Source organism: Orbicella faveolata, unplaced genomic scaffold (genome assembly GCF_042242905.1).
Source record: "Orbicella faveolata isolate gen_17 unplaced genomic scaffold, um_ofav_v1 contig_48, whole genome shotgun sequence".
In the NCBI taxonomy this organism is placed as follows: Eukaryota; Metazoa; Cnidaria; class Anthozoa; order Scleractinia; family Merulinidae; genus Orbicella; species Orbicella faveolata.
In genome coordinates this window covers 10,845,001-10,869,076 of record NW_028301578.1, presented here as the reverse complement: position 1 = coordinate 10,869,076, position 24,076 = coordinate 10,845,001, and the positions used below count along the sequence as shown (strand labels likewise).

General features: G+C 38.0%; 2 protein-coding genes across 2 annotated transcripts in view; one reads left to right on the top strand and one right to left on the bottom strand.

The window, feature by feature from the left end:
- The first annotated feature begins 41 nt into the window (after positions 1–41).
- LOC110042909 (ADP-ribosylation factor-like protein 8B-A) lies at positions 42–7,889 on the top strand. The gene is made up of 7 exons (XM_020748293.2): positions 42–317; positions 2,760–2,840; positions 3,016–3,089; positions 3,264–3,357; positions 3,960–4,027; positions 4,549–4,619; positions 6,313–7,889. Exons 1-7 carry the CDS (start codon positions 42–44, stop codon positions 6,357–6,359), a joined length of 711 nt encoding a protein of 236 aa, XP_020603952.1. The 3' UTR covers positions 6,360–7,889.
- Positions 7,890–9,160: 1,271 nt separating this feature from the next.
- LOC110042768 (phosphatidylinositol-3,5-bisphosphate 3-phosphatase MTMR14-like) overlaps positions 9,161–24,076 on the bottom strand; it is a 17,726-nt gene continuing 2,810 nt past the window's right edge. The window contains exons 7-21 of the mRNA XM_020748135.2: positions 23,399–23,518; positions 22,607–22,680; positions 20,917–20,987; positions 20,724–20,798; positions 19,941–20,004; positions 19,106–19,191; positions 18,900–18,976; positions 18,353–18,389; positions 17,682–17,755; positions 17,137–17,195; positions 15,602–15,737; positions 14,466–14,604; positions 14,256–14,284; positions 13,774–13,872; positions 9,161–13,311 (exon numbers count right to left, since the gene is read on the bottom strand). Of these exons, the coding sequence (XP_020603794.2) occupies positions 13,128–13,311; positions 13,774–13,872; positions 14,256–14,284; positions 14,466–14,604; positions 15,602–15,737; positions 17,137–17,195; positions 17,682–17,755; positions 18,353–18,389; positions 18,900–18,976; positions 19,106–19,191; positions 19,941–20,004; positions 20,724–20,798; positions 20,917–20,987; positions 22,607–22,680; positions 23,399–23,518 (1,324 nt within the window). The 3' untranslated portion in view covers positions 9,161–13,127. The remainder of the gene's footprint in view (positions 13,312–13,773; positions 13,873–14,255; positions 14,285–14,465; positions 14,605–15,601; positions 15,738–17,136; positions 17,196–17,681; positions 17,756–18,352; positions 18,390–18,899; positions 18,977–19,105; positions 19,192–19,940; positions 20,005–20,723; positions 20,799–20,916; positions 20,988–22,606; positions 22,681–23,398; positions 23,519–24,076) is intronic.

The following is a 24,076-nucleotide window of genomic DNA, read 5'->3' as shown; positions in this document are numbered from 1 at the left end:
CTTGATCTCCATGTTGAATTTTTGAATTGTTTTGCGCTGAAATGAATCAAATGCGGCACCAGGCCCTCGCGGTCTCTTTACCACGCACAGCCTTCTGGGATGGAAGCCGCCATGTTGATGTGTCATGTGACGAGAGTAAGGAAAGTAAGAAGACTCTGCGAAGGGTTGTGTTACTGCCCGCTGAATTTGCGAAAATGTTGGCGTTTTTTCGTAGTATACTTGACTGGATAAAGAGTCTCTTCTGGAAGGAGGAGATGGAGCTTACATTGGTAGGCTTACAGTACTCTGGGAAGACGACCTTTGTCAATGTTATAGCGGTAAGTGTGATGAATGAGAGCTTTTTATGGTCAATGCCAACCTACTTCGCCACCATTTGCTTATTATATCTTTATTTGGTTAGTTTTTAGGAATCAGTTTTTACATTGTAGCGTTTGAAAACAACTCATCTTCATCTTTCGCCCCGTATGTGTACATAAATTAAGGAGTAAGATGCGTGACTTGAAGCTTTGTCACTTAGAACTTAGAAATCATATTGAACACTCGTGAGGACTTTGACATTTAAACAATAACTTTTTGATATTAGAGCGGTTTTCATTTGAGGGTCGAAAGTGATTAGACAATTACTTTGGTTTTGGTTTTGGGTTTGGTTTTACTACGGTATGAGATTGGCTGAGTAGTCTAATTGGTATGTAATTGGTTTGGTTTTGGTTTTACGACACTCAGTTGAAAACCGCTCTATCCGAACAATCATTATCACTCGTTTACTTTTTGGAAGAGTAACGTGAAAAGTGCGATGGCTCATCAATCAGTTAGAAAACGATTTGGTTACTTAATTTCTTTGAGTTTTATCAATATTTGGAATGTTTCCATGGTATAATGACTGGCGTACACTGCCATTCTGAGCAGGTACTGTAATTTAATACTATTTAAAATGCTCAGTTTGGAAATAAATCTCAGCGTCGTCTGTCACATATACTGGAAGTTTTGATTTTAGAGCACGTTCCTTTAGGATGATTCAGATCAGAAACAATGATCAAAGATCATTCAGATCATGGTGCATCAAAGGAAAGTGATGAATCCTTTCCTACAGTAGAATCATCTGTTCCTTGATACACCATGATCTGACTGATCTTGGATCACAATCCTGATTCAGATCATCCCAAAGGAATGCATGTTCAGACCATTTGGCTTGTTCATGACCACTGGCTAAGTGAAAAAAGGCCAGCTGTCCAAACTCCTCCAAAGAACAAGACACTTGTGTTACATAAAATATTGCATTCATACTGCCTTGTTTACTTTGTTACCATGTTCTGCCTTGTTTTGTCAAGTCACGTGATATATAAGGCAGGGGTTTCATTAACTTTTTCAGCAAGAAGGCAACTGTTTTTCGCCAATGGGCAAAACTTTTAGAACTGAACTTCTTTGTAAAAAAAAAAAAACTTTCCACTTGATGGATGGTCAAACCAGGTGGGCAAAATTGTTCTCACAACCGGTCAATTTGCCCAGTGCCCGGCCCTTAATGAAATCCCTGATAAGGTACAGGAATTCTTTTGTTGTTTGTAAACATTTTTTTCTGAAATCATTGGAATCAAGTAGTTGCATCAAACAAGCACAACTAGTAAGAGTGATTATGTTTTGATTTTTGCACTGATGTTTTTGCTCCAATGTACAGGGCTTCTGATATTTTACGAGTTCCCGGAGCCGCGAATTTCAAGTAAATCCACAAAATCCCACGAAATTTACAAAAACACTCAAAATACTGCAAAATTCACTGGAAATCATACCAAATATATGTTGTTACAACATATTTGAAACCTATCTTGGCTGTTGGAGCTGTTTACTTGCTGTAAACTTGCAAATTTATCGTGGAACTTCGTCACTTCAACAAGTAAACAATATCCCAAAACTACCAGGCATTCTTAGATTAATGTTGCGTAAAACTGGGCACTCACTGTGGCTACAATGTAAAAAGCTTTGCCATTGGTGCCTTTCTTCAGTGCATTGTTGCTAAAAAAAAACAGGTGATGGTCTCTGTTAAAAAGAACCTCGTGGTCAAACAAATACAAACATGTAAGATAGGTGAAACCAGTTGCTCAAATTTTCCTGCAAAATCGCCGGTTTTTCAAAGGCAACACTTATAAGAAGTCGGTGTTTCTACTGCTATTGTTATTGCATAGGCTAACACTCAATCGTTTTTGGAAAAAAAAATGGCAAAATTGCCGTCAGATTTTTAGCTAAAAACGTTCGGCAAAGCAGTGCAAAACCAATCGCTTTCCAGCAAAATTGGCCATTTTTTGCTGATAATTTTTTAGTGAAATTTGCCCCAAAATTTCCTGGAATTTCCCACAAAATCAGCCATTTTTTCACAAATTTGTCTCTAAAAATCCCACGAAATTTGACTTTTTTCGGCGACCTACATGTATGAGAAGCCCTGCATGTATAGTGATTAGTTAGGAGGTGTTGTTTGAGTAAACATGACACTAAGACTGTTCCAAAGTTTCTCTTTTTTGGGTGGCAAGGGGTAAAATCTGACTGTCTGTAATGTGCTAGCAGCATAGATTAGCCACACAGATCATGTTGTTTCATGTGCAGAAAACCCCTTTTACCTGCTGTTTTGACAAACAGACAACTTTACAGGTGTTGTCTTGAATCTCGGCAAGTCCTGTTAATTGTTGTTCAGTTGTTTTCTTTATAATATTATTTTATTGTAAATATTTATTGACTGTTTAGTTGACGTAGATTTTTTTTCTTCTTTACAGTCTGGTCAGTTTAGTGAAGACATGATACCAACAGTTGGATTTAACATGAGAAAAGTTACCAAGGGTAATGTTACGATTAAGGTAAGTTTGGAAGTTTTTTTTTTTTTTTTTTTTTTTTTCAGTTTTGAAACATGCCATTTCAAGGGCCAACATGGCTGTAAAGAGAATTTTTACCACCGCTGTGCTCCCTTATTGTAACAGTTATGATGGTTTTGACATCCAGAGAGGTTGTTTGATGTCTTGTTATGTTTGTTAGGTTTGGGATATTGGAGGCCAGCCTCGATTTAGAAGCATGTGGGAAAGATACTGTAGAGGTGTGAACTGCATTGTGTAAGTATTGGTTAAATCAAACTCATATGTTCATGTCTCAAGCTAACAAACAAATAACAGCATATTTGGCACCTATTAAGAGCTAAGTGGCAGACTATAGCTGTAATATTTCTTTTATTTGTGTTGATCATACAAAAATTAGCTCAGAGTGTAAATTAAGTTTGCTCTTTCTAGATACATGGTGGATGCTGCAGATCATGAAAAACTAGAAGCATCAAGAAATGAACTTCATGGACTCTTAGAGAAACCCCAATTAGCAGGGATTCCAGTAAGTAGCAACCAATGCATTAACTTTGCCAGGAAACAAGTCGCTCAAGTTTTTTATGCACTCAAATATAAAGCCAGTAATTACAGTGTAAGTGTCTGTAACTACACCTCCAGAGGTGCTGGCAGGGGTTTTACTAACATTTCCAGCAGGAGGACTACTGGTTTTCACAGGTGGGCAAAACTATTTGAACTGAACTTCAAATATATAAAAAAAAACTTACATACATACATACTTTATTTGCAACTCCCCAAAGGGGCTTTTCAGTTACAAAAGGAATAAAAAAGATAAAAATACGTCAATTAAAATGAATAAACAAAATGGGAAAGGAGTCTAAAATTAATTACAGTATTAAAGATTTAAAAATTTACAAAGTTTAAAATTGAATATTAAGAATTTACATTATTAACATTTAAAATATGTTTGATCAAGTGTCCCTTAAACGCTTTCACAGAAGGTAAACTTTCCTCTAGATGGTCAAACCAAGCAGGCAAAATCGTCATAACCGGTCAATTTGCCCGGTGCCCAGACCTTAAGGAAACCCCTGCTGTGGTGAACAGTGTTTTTTCATTCTCTGTTAATTTCTGTTATGTTTTTTTTTTCAGGTCTTAGTTTTGGGAAACAAAAAAGACCTTCCAAATTCACTAGATGAAAAAGAACTTGTGGAAAGATTGTAAGTGAAAAGGGCTTTTTAATTTGGCTTACTTTTAGTACCATTTTGTAGACAGCGGGTGCTTTCTACTGTATTTGACCAAAACTTCTGAAACTTTCAAAACAGGGGCAAATTGTATGGAAATTTCCTTGGAAAGTTTCCAGAAAGTCCAAAAATTGTTGATTTCCTGAAATGCAAATTACCATTCCTGGAAGAAAATCAAATGGAACAGAAATTCCCAGTGAGAAATTTTCGAAAATTTGTTTATTCCTGGGAAGACTGGCCTCTTTTCCGGAAATTCCTGAAAATGCAGTACATAAGTTCCATTTGCCACTTGAAATTACCAAGAATTAAAACCAACATTTCTGCTCAGATGAAAAATGCACATGATTACTTTAATTTAGATGTTTAAGTTGCATTTGTCATGATGTACAAGTAGATGTCATGGTTAGATCTTTATTTGCTTGATTTGTTAACTTGTTAAGGTTTGCTGGCATGTTAGTTCATTACTCACATGTGTGTAATCTTCATCTTTATGTCAGGAATTTGGCTTCCATTCAAGATCGCGAAATCTGTTGCTATTCTGTTTCTTGTAAAGAAAAAGAGAATATTGGTAAGTCCAGATGCAAGGGACAAATTTTGCAAGCTCTGTGCCATCACGCAGGTGGTTTTGCTAAGAAAATTAAGAATTGAAAAAAATCAATTTGTTGCTTTGTAAGCCTGTAATTCATAAAGGAAATTATCTTGCATCATAAGCCAGACAACATGCTTAAGATCTACTATATAACTAGTAGTAATCAGAGATTACGAGAGTGCCTTCGACGCTCTCACTTTAATGTATAATTATATATCGTAAATAAGTGATTTCACTAGCTGACTTTGAACCTTTGTCTATTGCTAAAATCAACATTTTTCAGCAGCAACCGAGGTGTTAGAGTCAGATATGCATAGTGTCAAAGTCCATGCTAGTGAAGAGGTCACGATTTGTTGATACATTGCGTGACGCTGCCAGTTTCTGTAGTCTCTCAAGTTTCATAGAATATTTACATTACGTACATTATTCTAAGCTAGCATTTGCAGTCGTGTGCTCATTTCGCGACTAATTCGAGTACTTCCCCTGACGAATAAAGTAGTCTTATGGATCTTGCCTTCAGAGTACTTTTCCACCGATTCCAAACAATAAAATTTTGACCGGATAAAGACTGAGCTATCTGTCGCAACTGGAACTAATCAACAAATGCAATCAAAATGTAGCTGTTCCCACGGTTAATCATCCCAAAGCCAAGTCGTGTTAATAAACAAGGACAATTCCCTCAGATTGCGATAAATTCTGCTGTCGAAGCGTTTAAATTCGCCAAAATCTAACACTGAGAGCACATAATAGCGAGGCGTACGGCGACTGAAAGGAAAGAAGTCAAAAAAAGATCCATCGGAAAGACGAGCTCACATGGCCTGCTCACATACTCACATGTTCGCCGCATGTCTTATCACATGTCTTAGCATTAAACGGTACCAGTTTACTGGCCGTGACATGCCCCTGCAAAAATCAAGCGGGGTGGCCATTTTGGTGTCCTTACAGGAATGTGTTTTTTTTCGGCCTAGAACCGTGCACAGGGAGACTAACTCTGAAAAGCCACAGGTCAAAATTAGGTTTGCATTCCACTTCATTGAATGCAACTAGAAGAACCTTGAATTTTGTTGTGAACACAACTAAAACAACAGCACTGACATAATACAGAAGGAACACATTCACTGTTGAGTGTCTTGACCCATTCATTGCCAAGAATACCAAAGGTCAAAATTTAAAACCAAATTGAAATACACTGAAACTCTGTTAATAATAAGACTGCCTTTGGGTCATAAAATTGTGTTTGTATTTAATGAGTTCTTACTAATGAAACATTTTCTTCAGGCTAAAAAAAAGTTGTTAATAATAATTAACAAGATGGTCAAGTCAATGGGTTGGTCATGAAGTGGGCTCCATTGTATTGAAAAATCACTACATGGAAGCGTGTGAACAATTTGAATCGTCACATTATCTGTAGTTTCATCTACAGACTTGAAAGTTGAAATCAGTTTGCACAGCTTGATGAATAATACCACATGAAAGGCAAAACTTTGCTTGGTAGCTTCTATTTGTGTTGTTGCAAGCTATTGTAGGGTTTCGTCCACAGTTGTGATATTTGCAGTGAATTCTTTTAATGGAGAGAGGATTTCACTAGATGGGAGTAATGCTTAAGTGTAGTATCACTGTCTCTGCTCATTTATAATTATGCTACTTGTAACTGTGATATTTTTCCCCTTAGACATCACCCTGCAATGGCTAATCCAACATTCAAAGTCACGTGGTTGACATAACTGCAGTATCAACTTATTTACTAAGAAGACTTACCCTTGGTGCATGTTGAAGAACGAACAGAGAGACCGGGAGGTCCATTCATGATGAGATTTATAGAACTTAAGAAACTCCAAGATCCTTTTCTATCCATAGATGATATTGAGTGCTGAAAGCCACTTTTTTAAATCGTTAATGTATGAAGCAATTGATTAGAGAATATTTCAGCTATTTTCTGCCTACATTTACTGAGTGAGACACAAGAAAAATTGAGTGACATTTGTCTTGTTAGATAGTTCAGTCGGTGGAACAAGTCCAGTTTTTGGCAAATCTTCATTAAGTTTTAACCTCTCATAAAGTTTCCGATGTTCAGTATCCTGTTTTCCATCATGGGGCAATCGGTTGCTTAGCAACTTCGTAACAAAAGCTGCAGGCTTGTCAACCACAATTTGCCATTAGCTGGTACTTGATCCTCTGACTGAGTTTTTGTATGCCCTAAAATAGTTTCGTTGAGGTTGTGTGGAAAGAAATTTCCCTGTCAAAGATGTTGGGGATATAAAGAAGAATACTATTTTGTTCCTTTTCCAGTAAATCTGTTACAACTTCAGTCCAAAGAGTGATTTGACATGTAATTTATCTTATGAGAGTGCAGTCTGGAGGTACCACCAGATTGTTTTATAGAGAGAAGTATTACTTGTTCCTCTGGGCAAAAGGAATGAAATGTTGAACACAGTCACAAACATTGGAGTATTTAGGACGTGCTGTGCACTCAAGCCAGTTCATAATTAAGTTAAAGTGTTTTTCTTACACCAGGCAGAATTTGAAGCAGAAATGTATAACCTTTCGCAGATAAGGAAACAGGATTGATTGAAAAGCAGCAACCTTGACCAATTCATTAATACAAACAAAATGACCTTTATTCGAAAACTCCTCACAGAAAAGTAACAACTGTCAGCTGTATGACACAGTGTATGAGTACAGTAGACGCAGATACACATTATGTACCTATTCTTATAGGATAATAGGATGACCCGAAGTGTGCAAATTCTCTTTTACATGAAGGAGCCCGACTTCCAATCAGGGAAAATGGACAAGCAAGACTTTTTGTAATTCAAAACGTGAATAACACAGGTCGGAATGTTTTACACAGCAAAGGTTTAGATACACTTTGCAACAGTGACTTTTGTTTTCAGCTCAAGTGAAAGCCTATCTGTGACTTTGAGATTCTTGCTTACGGAGGGTCATCACATAGATTCGATTCCTTGTCATAATAAAATATGGCCTTCGACGTTTAAATTCTTTTGGCGCATCTTGCGTCACACACTCCTGACCTCGCCAACAAACTGGAGTGCGCGACAAGCCCAAAGAATGTCTACGCAGGAGGCCAAGGAACATACAGTTTAAATGAACTCCCTAATTAAACTGGAGTTACAGGTAGTTAATAAATTATACGGAAGGTCAGGGGTCCTGGAGTAGTACTGAAGTATTCAAAAGCCGTAGAGCATTAAATTCCTATTGTTTTAAGAATAAATGGTAATTTGGAATAAATGTGGGTGCCTTGGTTTCTGTCAGTGAAGTTTAGACGACACCTCTGAAAACCACCTCAGCCGAGAAAATTTGAATTAAGTTAGGACTATTTGGCCAGCATATACGCATGACGAGTTAGCTTTCATGTTGGTTTGCTTGCACTTAGCATTTACTCTGAGAAGGAAGGTGGTTCTGGTGGATGGCTTGTAATGCTGACGGTTTCTGTAGGTTAGGTAAATCTTGCTCTTTTTGGCGGGTGCTTTGAGCCAACCAGGAGCTCTGAATCCTGAACCAATCACATGCCAGGAGGTTTGAGCCAGTCAGGTGTTGGGAGATTTCTGCGTGTGTTAATAGTCTGTTCCTGATTGGGTTCTTGCTCAAATTCTTTGGAATTTGTGACGCTCGGTGTACCAGTTCTTAGACTTGTTCCCAGATAGTTAGACTTGCCACAAGTCGACCTCTCCTTAATCCTTGACTTATTTATCTCCCTCGAGCGACGAAGTCGCGAGGGCGAAATCAACAGGCCAGGGAAGAATTATTGGAAAGGACTTTTAGAAAGTCTACCAGGTAGAGAGCGCCTGAACTTAATTGATCGGAAATATTCACATTTCCTACGTCTAACTGCATAATTTCAAAATGCCGCACACGTACATGCACGCTCCCAGAGAGGCTAACAACTCGACTTAACGCAAGTCACCATTACCCGTCACATCCTTGCCATTTATTATTCCTGGGTCATTACCAGGCCGTCACATTCAGGCCGCAGTTATATTAAGGGTGGCGAATACAATGGTCCTTCAAAAACCTTGGGTCTCGGAGATTTTTCGACGAATTTCACGGGTCTCACAGTCTCTCTTTTTGAGCGGTATGTACGTCTCGCAGTTTTTGACAAAGTTGTCTCGTATTCTCGATTTTCTACAAGGCTAAGAAAGTCTGGATGCCCTGATTTGCTGTTTGTCTTTATAAATGATGTCTGAACGTCTCGCGCTCGCACTCAAAACACTTCGAAGTATTTGAAAACTCAAATTGTCTCGGTCTAGCGAAGAAAAATGCTAGTTCATCCACCATTCCTAGTTACATTGTTATATTAGCCGTGAAGATTCCAAGGAAACAACCTCGAATTTTTGTTTCTTGGGAACTAGTCCCTTCATACTATTATTATCATTATCATTATCATTATTGTTATTATTGTTGTTGTTGTTGTTAATTTTTTTTTTCCTTTCTCGACTATTGTATATTCCCTTGACTGAAATTCCTGAAGAGTTCCAGTTCTTAATATAAAAACAACTCAATTTCTTCAGTCTTATTTCCGTAAGTTTTATTCATTTGACACGAGTTTCACTGAATGTAACAAAATTATTCTTCTCCATCAGAATTAAGGTAAAGGTGATGCGAGATGCTCAACGAGGTACCACATAAAACGATAACTTTGATGTCTAGTAGGTCAAGTAATTTATATCTCAAGCAGTAAATACGCTTAGTGATAAAATAACACAAAGTTAATTGCATGATTAATCAGTGATATATTTTCCGACCCCCACTCAAAGACGATTAAGCTAATACCGCAAGGCTTTTACTTTCTAAAGAAACTGTTGTGCTATGTCGACGAACAAGTTGATAGTAAGCGTGAATTTTGATTTGTTCATAAATTTCAGTGAAGTTTTCTGATTACATTTTTGATCTCTCAAACTGAGTTTCACCAATGCCAAACTCCACAAAACATTGGCCTTGAAAAAACTAAATACAAGAGGAACTTGAAACTCAATTGGCTTTTAGACCTGTATTAGCGATAACCGTCTTTATGGGTATTTTCGTCCCAAGTTTCAGTTCTAGTCACACTACATACGTAATCGATAAACCTCATCAGCAGAAACAACACAAAAAGCGAGGCCATCGCCTTAACTTTGTGTTGAGAGTAGGCACCGAAACTATCCGAAACAACTCTCTAGCAAGTGACACAACAAATCAGATTCTGAATAAATTGTTAAGTAAGAGAGAGGTATTCCCACTATTTAACTTGTACCTTTACCTTGTACATTGTGATAATTGTTTACTGGTTTTCACGCGCTACCTTAAAAAGTTTGGTCAGGTATGTATTCGCAGACATTTCGTCAGGTTGGTCACACATTCCTCTTCGCGAGACAAGCCGCGCAGAAAGAAGGGTTGATTTGTCTCGAACGAAACAGACAGACGCCAGTTGCGTTGAATAGAATTAGCCGCGTTTTTCAGAAATCAAAGTAACTTTTTCAAGGAAATCTAACTAAACTGATATAACGACCGCTTTTCCATTTGACCAAAAATTCCGATTTGAATTTTCGAAGAAGAATTTTCTGGAATTCCTGAAAGCTCTGCAACCTCGCGAGGTGTACCAAAGCACTAAAACCCCTTACAGGGAAGTTCCGTTTCATTTGATTTTGTTCCCGGAATTTCGCTAATTTTCGGTCAGTTACTTCGGTCTAAAATGTGGTTCACAAATCAAAAATCAGGCAATTCTCGTATTTTCCGGAAAGTTTCCCAGGATATGTCCGCGCCATTTGTCCTGGCCTCGTTATGAAAGTTCTGAAGTTTTGGTCCAATGAAAAGTACCGTAAAACTCCGACTCTCTTCAAATAAATCGTCCTTTCCGTGGCGATCGTCGCTCACGTTGACGGTCTTTCGACTTCACAAGGGACTTCCGAGTTCGTTCACAACCGACTTCGACTTAGCGACGAGCTGCCGACTGTGCGACGGACTTCCGACTTTCATGGAAAAGCTATAAGGCGTAAAAGGTGATGGCTTCATAGAATACTTGATTGTTTGAAGTCCCATGTAGCCACGAGGCCCTCCACAGTTATCAAAAAATTGACTCTCATTCTTTTTCAGTCGACATTTTCGTACGAATATCGTGCACAAAAATAACACTTTCGTAACAATTGCGGAAGCGGAATATTTTTGAACAAATATTAAGAAATCATAGCTTCTTTGCTTTTAGATGTAAAAAAACTTCAAAATAATATTTCAACGTTCTAAGTGTAAAACGTACCTTCGTCAATAAATTAACTTGCATAAATTTCTTTGAATAAACTTGAAGTTACATTTAGAGATCCTGGAAACCTGAATGTTCCATTTAGTTTTGCTCTCAAAAAGAATTGGAGACCCCAGTTTCAATTTACAAATAAGACTATTTTGCTAGTTTCAAAATTACTTTGTCTAAAATCGTCAAACTTTTTAAAGTTCCCCTTCACGTAGGAAATGCAACGAGAGATTTGACATGGGCAGGGAAAGCTAGTTCTAAAGATCCAGAATAAAAATTTAGCTATCGATAACTTTGGCTTCCCGTGTGTGGAGAAATTATTTCGAGAACTAACAGTTGACGGCAGGAGAAGGGTGTGGAAGTTCATCTCGCCTATCAAGTTATTTTTAGACATGGTACCCTGTTCTTTCGCAGATAACGTCACCACGCGCGTTGCGTGGATGTTTTCGAGGAAGATGAGGTGCGTGTTACGCGGCTTGGATCACAGGATTAAGTATTTCTAGACCCTTCTGGGATTTTCGACACCTGGATTGATCTAAACTCAACTTGGGAGGGATTACCTTCTAACCCTTCAACCTCTCTTGTTGCCCACTTAGTTTAGTTACTGACCTATAACTCTGGAGGCTATTGCAATCAAACCAAGTGAAGCGTACCCCTCACGATTACATTAATGAATTGATTATTTGAATATTGAACCCGCTAGTTGGGGGGGGGGGGGGGGTTCAATTTTCAAATAATCAATTTATTAATGTAATCTTGAGGAGAACGCTTCATTTGGTTTGAGTGTAAGGCCGTAAGTCCATTTGCTCTTAGAATAATCTACTAGCGTTCTATCTCGAATGCCGTGCTCTTATTAGCTACGCTACTTACCATCTATTCTGTTTTAGTACAAATCTACCAGTGTTCTATTACGAATGCCGTTCTCTGATGGGCTAAGCTACTCACTATCTATTCTGTGACAGATAGCGAGTAACACAGCAGTGTGCCCTTGTTAGCAAAATGACGACCGCTTCTTGGCGTTTTCGAAGTGTCTGTGAAGAGGATGTAGATAAAGTTTTGAACGACTAGTAGATTTATACTAAAACAATTAGATTATTCGCTCTCGATTTCTATGCGTTATGGTTGACGAGGGCGTATCACGCCGTAGAAATCGAGAGCGAATAATCTAATTGTTAATTAGATAGTGAGTAGCCTAGCAGTATGCGCCTGTTAACAAACTGGCGACCGCTTCCGTGCGTTTTCGAAGTGTCCGTGAAGAAGATTTAGATAAAGTTTTGAACGACTAGTAGATTTAGACTAAAACAATTGGATTATTCACTCTTGTTGACAAGGGCGCAGCCCGAGTCAACCATCGCGCGAAAGAAATATAGAGCTCATCAGAAAATTATAAATTAATTTCTCAGTTTAATTCTACTTTAAACCATTAGTGAGCAGGTTACTTTGTATGCTCGTTTTTTGGACTTAAGTGATGTTTTGACCCTGGGCCAAACGAAAACTCAAGTCACCAAAAATTTCAATTTTTCAATACTGTGGAACAGAACTAGAGTTTTTAAGCGTAAAATTGCCATAACAAGCTCTGGACTGACTTTGTTTAAAAAAAGATTCTTGCTGAGTCAACTTTTAGGAGGTTTGCTTTCAAAAATGGCTTGGCTTATATTTCCAAGGCATTTTGTGCCTGAAACAATTTAGAATCATGTAAGAAACATCATTCTGTACTTCACAGCTTTCCAAAATTGACAAAACTGAACACAATGCAAGTGAACAACAAAAATGTCTGAGAGTACCTAAATATAGGATGAGAAACAATGTCTGCAATAAGGGCTAAAATAAATCGGAAGATTTTAATCTATTAAGTCTTTTCAGCTCTGGGTGTAATTTTTCAACCTGTTATGGCAATTGTACGGTATATTAGAGAAAAGGGCGCTAGTTCTGTTAGACGTTATTAGAACAGGGGTGCTTATTGAACACAGGGGGCTCAACCGAGTCAATGCGGTATTCCATTTAAAGTACTAAGACTGACATTATATGTTGAATTGGCCATTTCCGAGTTTCGCTTACCTCTGTTTCAAAATGAGTCTTGGTGCACAACCTTACATATTAAAGCGATTTTTTCTTGCACTTTTCTCGTCTTACGAACAAAATCATAACTTATTTCCGTACGAAAGTTTGGGCACTAGGACTCGTTTGAAACACAGGTAAAAAGTGTCTAGGATATGGCTTATTGAAACAGTTAAGGGGACATTGGTCTAAACCACCGTGCCCCACCCTTCACGTATTTTCTCCGTGACTTGATCAAAAATGCTAGAGAAAGAACTACCAGTTTCGAACTTGTTCGTGCAGCCGACAGCTTTGAAATATAGTTGAAGAAACAAGCTACGGACAGCTCCTAAACGCAGCTGTCGATCGGAGGATTCGTCTACACTTTCGGCCCTGTCGAGAAGCAACGAAATGAAAAGCCTTTTAAAAGTACACTTCAAGAAAAAAGTTTTAAGTATTAAAACTACTGTTGCTCGGCCTTTTTGAGCAATTTTCGACTGAGTGTCGAAGATGAGTATAGGTGTTTCCCTTGCTGCTCTGTAATTGGCTCAAAATCACGTGCATCGTGCTCTGACCAATCAGAACAACCAGAAACAAATTCAACCAATCAGAAACAAACCCAAAACCACTCGTGACTTGGCTCAAACGCGTTTTCCCGCGCTTAGCGCTGGTTGCAAAATATTATCAAGCTCTGATTGGCTCGTATTCTTTGTGTTTGTTCTGATTGGCTTGATGTATTCAGGTGGAGTTTGGTTGAACAACAGTCACTTGAACACCAAAAGACAGTTCGCGAACCTCAACGACTTTCAAACTTACGTGGAATAAAATAACAGAAACTAAGAACAAGTAACTCACAAGCTTGTTGTACTGCTACCATGACCTAGCGCGGATATCGGCGAATCCCGCACAGAGGTAGTTCCATTTGGACTTCCTGTACCAGATATCAGCTGCCAACTGAAAAAATACCACACACAGTTCGGGTCTTAGCCTTTTTCACGATATAACGAGAGTTACGCGACCATTTGAGCGCTTTTCAAAGGCGAGAAAACTGGAAATAAATCTAACAAGCAAGGAAAGAAGTTGTCAAACGCAAAAATTTGAGTGTGCAAGCAAAACAAGTTATCGTGTACGAATCAAAAGAGAAACGAAAATGACGCGCGTATAAACTTGTGAGAGCGAGACAAAACGGGAAACTTTTACCACTACAACAGAACTTGTGCACTTGTAAGAGAAGAAAAGTTATGTAGGAAAGTTGTCCGTGTAAACATACGTGCCAAGTCATTCTAAAACCTCCCTTTAGAATAAATATAACATTTATTTATTGAATTCCGTTTTACCTTCCACATACGGATGAAGAAGATGATTTCTGAAAAGAGAGGAAATATTTTCCATGACTACAAACGATTCCTTTATGAAACTTCAACGTACAAATCGTCATTAAACTAAGGAACGACCGAACGACCGAACGAACGAACGAGTAAGCGAGCAAGTAAACAAACGGACAAACGGCCAAACAAGTGAGCAAACGAACAAATAAATTCACGTACTTGATCACACGGATTGGAATTCTTTCTTGACCGACGAGGAACTGGAAGCGGACTGGTGGACTGGTGACGACCTTCATGATCAGCATGAGAACGAGGTGGAGAATGATAGGCCGCGTGTGCACCATTAAAACTAGGGAAACTGAGAAAACAATAATTATAATACAATGCTACAGTGTCCTGTACACTTATGACACTCCTTGCGGGTACTCCGTAATGTTTTTTTTTTTAGTTGAGATACTACCCGAAAACAGACTTTCTCCCTTCAAGTGTAATGCCAATGTTGTGACCATGTGACAGCATCGCCAAAGCCCGTTTCAACATTGATTGGAGGGGGGAGGGGTTGGTGGTGGCTATTGACGAAAGAGGTGTTTCTTTTATCAAGGAAAGTACGGATCTTGGTTGGAAAATGTACAATTTGCAAAAAATCATCTCAATACATATTTTGTCCCTGATTGAAGGTCTCCAAATCATGACGCTATTTTCCACTCCCTTGAAGTTTCAGACTTAGACTTGGACTTGGCCCAGCTATCTAAGGTATTAAATCGGGCTTCATTGCATAGAATTGCATCTTTCGGTTACTTTCCTTTTTTTCTTTTCATGATTTAAGATCAAGCGAATGATAAGTAGGTATTTAAAATATACTAATTCTTGGTTTCCCTAATATCCATAGTTAACCAATTTCAGACCAAAATGGCAAAATCTCAGACACATTTTCTGAGCAAAAGAGCTAAAAAGTCAAAGCCTTTGGGGTGGTACATCAAAACATAGCTGATGTAGGAAAGTAACACATAGGAATAACACGGATCCACACAGTTTCCCTTTGAACAACTCGGTTATTTCGAATTCGCTGTTATTTCGAACTCCCACTATTTCGAACTAATTTTCGTTTTGCAATAGCGGAGTTCAATAGACTATTTTACAGTCGTCTAGTCAGTGACCTGGCCTTTGGATGGCAGCGAGGCTAGAGTTGACCTTGTTTTGATACAGACCTCACTGCTTTTGTCATGTAAATGCACCTAGTTAGCATCAGAACAACTTGTTTTATACAAAAAAAGCAGTGAGGTATGTATCAAAACAAGGTCAACTCTAGCCTCGCTGCCATCCAAAGGCTAGGTCACTGACCAGACATGTCCTACCTGGTAAATGATGATGATGGAACCATCTCAGAATCTTCTGCAATCTCCTGACCAATGAAAAAACTTGTTCGCTGTTCAGATGTTACGCTACTGCAGCTGCTCAGGCTCGAGTTACTGCCCCGCAACAAACGGTCCTCTGTTAATATAAACAAATATAAATAAATACAAGATAAGGAAATAAATAAACAAATAAATAAGTAAACAAATCAAATTTTTCCCCCTTGATTTTTTAGGTGTATCACATAGAATTCCATAAAAGAATAAAAACGCTGTTTACCGTTTGCAAATATCTGCATTAGTTCCGGAGATATTTAAGTTTGAAAAATGTGGAAAATATGCAAATGAGGTGACTGATGACGTCATACGCTCAACCCAATTTTATATCAAATATATAAACAGAGCTATCTTGGTCAATTTGCAGCGCAGACCATTGAAACTTGGTAGGTTAATAGTTCTACAGGAAACACACCTTCGGCTATAAAAAATTCTGTTCCCATGGCAACTCACTCTTTTCCAGTCCCCACCCACTTGACTTTAATATGTTCGTGATTTTCAGCTCGCAAAACATTAAACGAGGCCACAAACTTGAGCTAACATATTTATTTGCTTGCTGGATCAAGCATATGAGGCACCATTTGCAAATATCAAAATGGAACGCCAAAGGTGGCCAGAAATGCCTTTAATATTGAGGAGGTCTGGAACCCAGTATGTTGCCATGGTAACCAAATTGTTAAGCTCATATTGTGGAGCATATTTAGTAGAATCCTACTGCAAAGAATCAAACATTTCTGATACAAATTGGCTGAGATATTGTTTTTCATCATATTTGATCAATATTTTGTTGAGTGTATGACGTCATCACTGGGCTAATTTGCATATTTTAAAAACTTGAATATCTCTGGAACGAAAAGAGATATTTGAATATAGTAAACAGCAGTTTTCTTCTCACACAGGCTACTTGTTTATGTTTTAAAATGGCTGCGATAGGAGAGATGCGATTTTCATCATAGTACCACCTTAAGATAGTAAGAAGCAAAGTCACACAATATGTAGATGTCAGATTTCAGATTTAATAACACAACAAGCGAAAACAACATAAATCACTGTCATAACGTTGTTTGGAGAATGGTTTTAAATTAGTATAGATTTCACACTTACATTTTGCCGTTTTCTCTTTAGTTTTAGTTTTGACTGAGAATATAATATCAAACAGTCGTCCAGAGACTGTTCCGTGACATATCCACACCCTTCCAAGCTCGTCAAAAATTAAAATATTCCGTTCCACATTGTATTTTAAACTCTCTTCTTCGTGCTTGGAAACGTGATGAAACTCTGTCTCTCCTTTTTGATATACCTTACGTTAAAAAACGTTGTATCTGCTATAAAAGTCTGAACAATATCCAAGTAAGGGCTACCAACTAACCTGACAGAACTGTACCAGGATCAAACTGTCTCTCCTTTTTGATATACCTTATGTAAACAAACATTGTATCTGCTATAAAAGTCTGAACAATATCCAAGCAAGCACAACTAACCTAACAGAACTGTACCAGGATCAAACTGGCCAATAGAATCACTACGCTTGTCACTGGTTCTGAAAAACACGAAGAAGAAAAAATCTTGGCATACACAAAGGACACTGTAAAACTGAATGTATAATCATGATGTGATTCTGGAATCTTGACTACATCTTTATAACTACTCCTTCAAGTTTACTATATTTTTTTTCTGGAAATAGTTAACAACTGCCTTGTAGAGCAGTTGTTGGGTGCCTGAGACATCCAGGAGCTTTCACTTTTCACAGTCATCTCCTAGATGGAGCCTGCTTCCATGGCTGAGAGCCTATAAGAAGAGCGCCCAGGCTAAAAGAATCACTAAAGATCAATAAAATGCTCACTTAACACAAACTGCCACATCACCCTTTGGTCCAGGAAGACGTAGAATGCTGGTGCATGCGCATATCAAAATGCTGCTGACCTAAATGGTAAGACTTGAGCTCTTATCTTATTGTTAAATTCAACTTTAACTATTAACCAGACATAACAGTGTATCTTCAGATAACCACAAAAATACACAGTACCTCCTAGGTGTTGAATTCACAGAAAAGTCATCTGATGCTATATTTTTCAAGAAATTGAAACAGAAGAAGAAAACCTGGAAGAGCAAAAAAATTATGTTTAGTGACTATTCATGTAGCTGGCTGTACAGTTGTTTCAAGGAAAATGGTTTTTAAATGTGTCCTTATGTTATAATGAAAGACCAGTTTGAGAAGATAGCAGAGAACTTCTGATTGGAGTCTTCCTGTACATGTACCAAGCCTTATTTTTAATCATTACCTAACCTTTAGTCTCTAATGTCAGGGGATCGATATGAATACAGAGCCAGCAACATAATTAAATCTGAATACCAATTGCATGAGTGACACCTTAGATCCAGAGACATAACAATAACAACATCACCATCTTTTGAGTGCATTTAGCAGTGCTCAATGCGCTTATGAATAAAAATTTTACGTAACTTATAAAATAGTTAGTCAAGATCAAAAGCATGCAAAATGTAGTCAAACAACAATATTCAAGATGCACTCACTACATCTACAACTGAGACTAAAGGCACAGCAAAAACAGTCCCTAAAATCTAGAAAGAGTAAGAAAGTAGTCTACTGCATCCTGTGAAAACACTTGCATAACAAGCTTCACTATACCTAAGTATCTGAACATTAAGGGCATACTAATCTACTACAAACCATACCTCCTCGCCACGCTGGAGTCTTTCTGGAAGACCATGCCTTGGACAAACAGAAAAGATACAGTTAAATTGATATCACTATCTGCAACACTAACAGAATAGTAAGAATACTGTAATCGAACAGTAAGTTGACGACAGCGCAATTAAAAACAGTTACTGCTTGTTGACAAAATCAGCAAGATGTTAGTACACAAACTTTTTAAAATGGACAAGTCACAACTCACAACCAAAAAAACAGAACTTTGTTTTACATACAGTACTAGGTGAGTGTACACCTAATCAGCTATTGCGCACTTGAAGTTGAGTAAATTATTGTTTTTCCAGTCCGTGATTGTTTTTGAAAAATCACAGACTGGAAAAACATCGGACTGGCATTTTTTCAAAACATTTCCAGCAGTGTAATAAATTTCTTATTAACCAAGCGTGTTTGGGAAGGTACTGGGAGAAAATCAGCCATCGCTCATCTCTGTTCTGTCAAGACCTGCAGTCAATATTCTCTCAGTATGGCCCTCGTGCTTGGTTAATAAGATATATTTACTGACTGTCTTACCCAAATAGAAACCAATCATAAGCAATGGTAAGGAAAAGTAGCTCTGCAGGACTCAGTGACTGGTGAATACGGCCATCCTAGTAAACATAAATGACAGAGCAAATTTATCACTCTATTCAATTACATGTAAATCTGAAGGTACTTTTTCATGTCTACATTGTAGACACATTAAGAAACTAACAATAATTTAGTTCAAAGGGTCTTACCGCCCATAGAGACATTCTGAGGAGTGAAATAAATAAAGGAGTTCTGTCCCATCCAGATATGCAGTGAATCAACAATCCACCTTCACCTAAATTAAGGGAGCAAAGAATGAAAGACTCTCAAGGAAGTTCATCACATCACTTATTACAACCATTGAATTTTTGGGAGCAGGGATGGTGCATTGGTGAGAGCGCTTGCCCCTAACCAATGGGTCACTTCTGATAAACTACTTAATAAGTTGAATGGAACAACACCTTATTATCCAATTTCTGCTCCATATCTGTCAAGTGCTCCCTTACAGGAGGTTAAAAACAAATTAACGAACATTTCAAACTCTAAAAGTGATTGCGGTTGCTTACAAGAGGAGGTCGCTTAAAAGAAGTTCCAAATGTATAGTGATTTGACTTGAAAAATTTGGTATTTTAGAAAACTGGTTGCAGAGGAAAGGTGGTCACTTACGAGAGGTGGTCACAACTGGAGGTTCAACTGTATAAGTTTGATAAAAGTTTACCGTTGCACTTACAACATGCAACTTGTAAGAACACAGCATGCTAACATTGCCCAAAGGTTTAGTCAAGGATTGAAGGTAGGACTTTGTCAGGACCTATTCCTCCATCTGAACTATATAGACATGCAGAGAGTGCAAAGGCTACAGAGCTTCACTGTGCTTTGCACACATTGTGCCCTCTGTCTGCATTGCATGCCTACAATGCTGAAGTGATAAGCTAGCTGTACGTAACACTCTGAAGGCGTTGCACCCATTGTGCACATGCATTGCATGCCTAGAATTCTTGGTAATATACTGTGACGCAGCTGTGACACCCATGAGCTACTTACCATCTTTAACACAGCTAATCAGAAGATGCAGGTAGTTTTGAGTTAACGTCACAAGGTCCCATGACTAAAGGAAAAAAGTAACACTGAGAAAATATAGTGACTTAAGATAATACATGTACAAGTCAAGAATAAAAGTAATCTTTCACTGGCTGAGTAAATGAAAAATGTTTTTTCACACACTGCTGGGACCTGGGTATAGGTCATGAGACCCCTGGAGCAAGCAGTTGTTTTTGTTGCCTATGCAATTGCTGACTTTGCTGCCCACCCACCCATCCAAAGATTTTGAGCTTTTATACAACGCCAGTGTAACATACAAGCCTCACAATTTTTTCAGTCTTAAGGGTAACGCTATTGGTATTTAGCTTTGATTTTGCAACAAAGGTCAGGCGGCCACGATCAGCTTGACATGGCTACCAGTGGTGGGTGAGAAAATTTGTTACTGAAAGTCACAAATGTGGTGAGCATACCTAACATACCATATGCCATAATCATGAGCACTATGTTAAGTACACATGTCAAGATTCAGTTGGTCTATTTTGAACGAGGAGAGCTCAGAATAAGTGACCCCCTCATGTTTGTGCTGACACAATAGAGTTAGTTTTGGAAGAACCTCTATATAAGTCATTGCATTAAACTGTCACCTGTGGCTGCAAACCTGCTTGTCAGGGCAAGGAAGGAATGGCTTTATACATATGTAGGAAGTCCTCGGGTCCTCTCCCTTGCCCTAAAAACCAGAGCTTCAGGTCACATGATATCTTGTAAATATTTTTACTGAATTCTGACCTGATAGTTGTTCCATTCTATACCCTTGTGATTCAATAATAAATCAGGGACACTGAATTTTGTGTCAACGTAGTCCTACAAAAGGAGAAAAAAGACAATTAAATTATTGCATATTTATTAGGGTTAGAAACAATGAACAGATAAAATTTAATGAATGCAAACAAGTTTACAAAATATGTGAGACTTTTTTTACCTGTTGCCAATTAAAGTGTAAGCCATGTGCATTGTATTCATTGTCCTTAAAATCTCTGAAAAATTCACAACCTATTATTGGAGATAAAATAAGGTTAGAAATATGTGAAGGTAAATTAATCAACATGACACGAGCGTGGGACAAAGAAAAAATTCTGAGTCCCCGACAGGAATCGAACCCATGACCTCCCGAACACCGGGCGGGCGCTCTATCCACTGAGCTATGAGAACTCATGGACTTATCACTACTCACGATGAATTCAATAGCGTTGATCCTAGCAGTATGCAGGACACCTATCTTATATGAACTCAGTTAAATGAGCTTGCTCTCCATGAGTTCTCGTAGCTCAGTGGATAGAGCGCCCGCCCGGTGTTCAGGAGGTCATGGGTTCGATTCCTGTCGGGGACTCAGAATTTTTCTTTGTCCCACGCTCGTGTCATGTTGATTAATTCACCTTCACATTTCATTACCGAGCTTAAAATTCACCATCTTTATTAACTTATCAAGGTTAGAAATAGTTAGAAATATCCTCTCACTTGTCTTATCACATTTGCAGTCCAAAATCCAGCTTTATCAAATTATTAATTTACTGTTCATGAATCTAGTACTTATTTCAGACATGGAAAACATGTACCATGTTTCTGTCAAGTTTTAGTATAAATCTACACGTACTAGCATTCTGTCACAAAAGGCGTTCTCTGATTGGCTATCTATTCTGTTGCAGCTAGTGAGTAGCATAGGAGTGAGTGCTTTTTAACAAACTGGCGGCCACTTCCTTGTGTTTTTAAAGTGTCTGTGAAGAGGATTTAGATAAAGTTTTGAACGACTAGCAGATTTATACTAAAACAATTACAATAGATTATTTGCTCTCGATCTCTATGGGAGATGGTTGACTCAGGTTGCATCCTTGTCAACTATCGCAAAATAGAAATCTCAAGCTCATAATCTAATTGTTAAATAGAAACACAAGTGCATGTTTGGGAGAATGAGAAATGCTGAGGGAACACGAGCCAAAGGGTGAGTGTTTCCACAGCTTTTTCAAGTTCTCCCAAACTTTTATGAGTCTATGAATTAATAGCAACACCAAGAGCATGCTTTCTACAAAGAAAACAACTTGTTTACTTTGATCACTAAAATGTAAATTCTCTCATCATTACATCAACAGCTTAAGTGCTATACACAAAAACATGATTTTTAACCAATCAACTTGCACATTTTCCTGGGCTATTTTGTAAAATTTCATTTATCACTGTACCCCAAATAGGCTCAAAATTTTAGTGTGTGTAAATCAACATTAATTTTTACACAAACCACAAGATTTAAAATACACATCAAGCCAATGAAATTACTACTAAATGATTTTGGGTAGGATCGTAAGAAAAATCTTACGCATAGTGCAAGAACTTTGCTTAGTGCATAATTAACGTAACCTCTATCTAATGCCTCCCCCCGGTCAATAATAATTAATAATTAATAACTATAATTATACATTTATATAGCGCTAATACTATCAAATATTCAAAAGCACTTTACACATAAAAAGAAGCTTACAAACTAAAACAAATGTCTATAAAAAGCATAAAATGTGCTAAATATACAAAAATATAAAGCTGCTTAGGTAACTAAGTCAATATGCTCAATGCCATATAACTGACAACTGAAACAAATAACACATATTTTATGTAAATACCTGGATAGGGAACAGAGCATAAACAAAAGTCTGAGTAGCGCTGAATCTTGTCCACCTTCTCTGATGATGTCACTCTAAAAAAATACCATGATTGTAGTTCATTAACTTCTTATCACAGAATAAATTGGAAGTCAAGTAACTCAAAACTCAATGACAGTCCTGGCATCTGGAAGAGGTAAGTGGATCAGAGGAGACATCTGAAAAGGATATCTACTTAATATATATATAAGGGAACTCGAGTGTACAAATGAAATGGATGTAGTTGTCAAAAAGAACAAGGAAAAGGAAGCCCAGCACAGAAAAATGTCTTTATCTCAAAATCACTGTTACCCCTATAGGTGGTTTCAAAATATGAAACTCAAACATCTTGTTATTACATCTAAGTGGTACCAAAAAAGACATTTCAGATTGTCAAAGTATGACAGATATCCCTGTTGACCAGTACTATAAACTATATCCCCCACTGGGGGAGGGGGGGCTCCCATATGAAAATGTTAGAGCTGCTCATCATCTTGCTTACGGGTGAAAAGGATGTCTGCAGGACAAAACACCCCTATTTTGCTGTCAAGATACCTTTTAGGGTTGCACTCGAAAAAAAAAGTGATACTTTAATAATAATATAGGGGTCAAATAAAGCTTAAGATATACCCAAATTGATCCCCTTTAGGGGAACCCTTAATTCAAATTTTACAATGAGAATCCGCGACCTTTTCACATCCATGGTTGTCCCACCCACCCCCGGGCTGTACTCATAGGAAGTCCATCATCAAAGGCCTTCATGATGATGCTCACCTCATGCCAAACTTCACTTTCTTTTTCTCGACCATTAAGTCACAAATATACTTGACTCTGAGTGTCTTGAGCAAGCGGATGTCCTGCCCTCTGATGCGGTCAAATAGGTCGTAATCTCCACTACAAAAAAAATGAAATTGCATTCATTTGCTACGAGTCATCATCATCATCTCCAATTGTCGTGGCAACTGGTACATGCATAAGGCAGTCATGTCCTGTGCTACCACCTCGGCATTGAGGACGGTTGAGTTTTATCAATCTAGAGAAATTTACCAGTCATACTAAGTATAATTCTGGAATGTTCAACTCATTTAACTGGTTGATACTAGAATTTGAGCTATGGTGGACAGGCCTGACAAGTCCAACACAGTTATCAACCTTAGAAATGCAATCACCACCATATGACTGATTGTCTTTACCTTCTCTTCCAATCAATAGTGCTGTAACAGTACACCGATGCACCGGTGAATCGCAATATTTTTTGTCACAATACGAATATCGATACTACAACAAGATATTGTGATATTGTGATATTATGATATTGTGATTCTTCATGAATACAAAATTCAGCATTCAGAAATAACTGTCTTTACAATGACTCCTTACCCAAGCCCAAGCCCTTTCAGAGCTACTGTATTTATTAAACAAAGGCACCCAGGAAAGAGAAAAAAAGTTCCA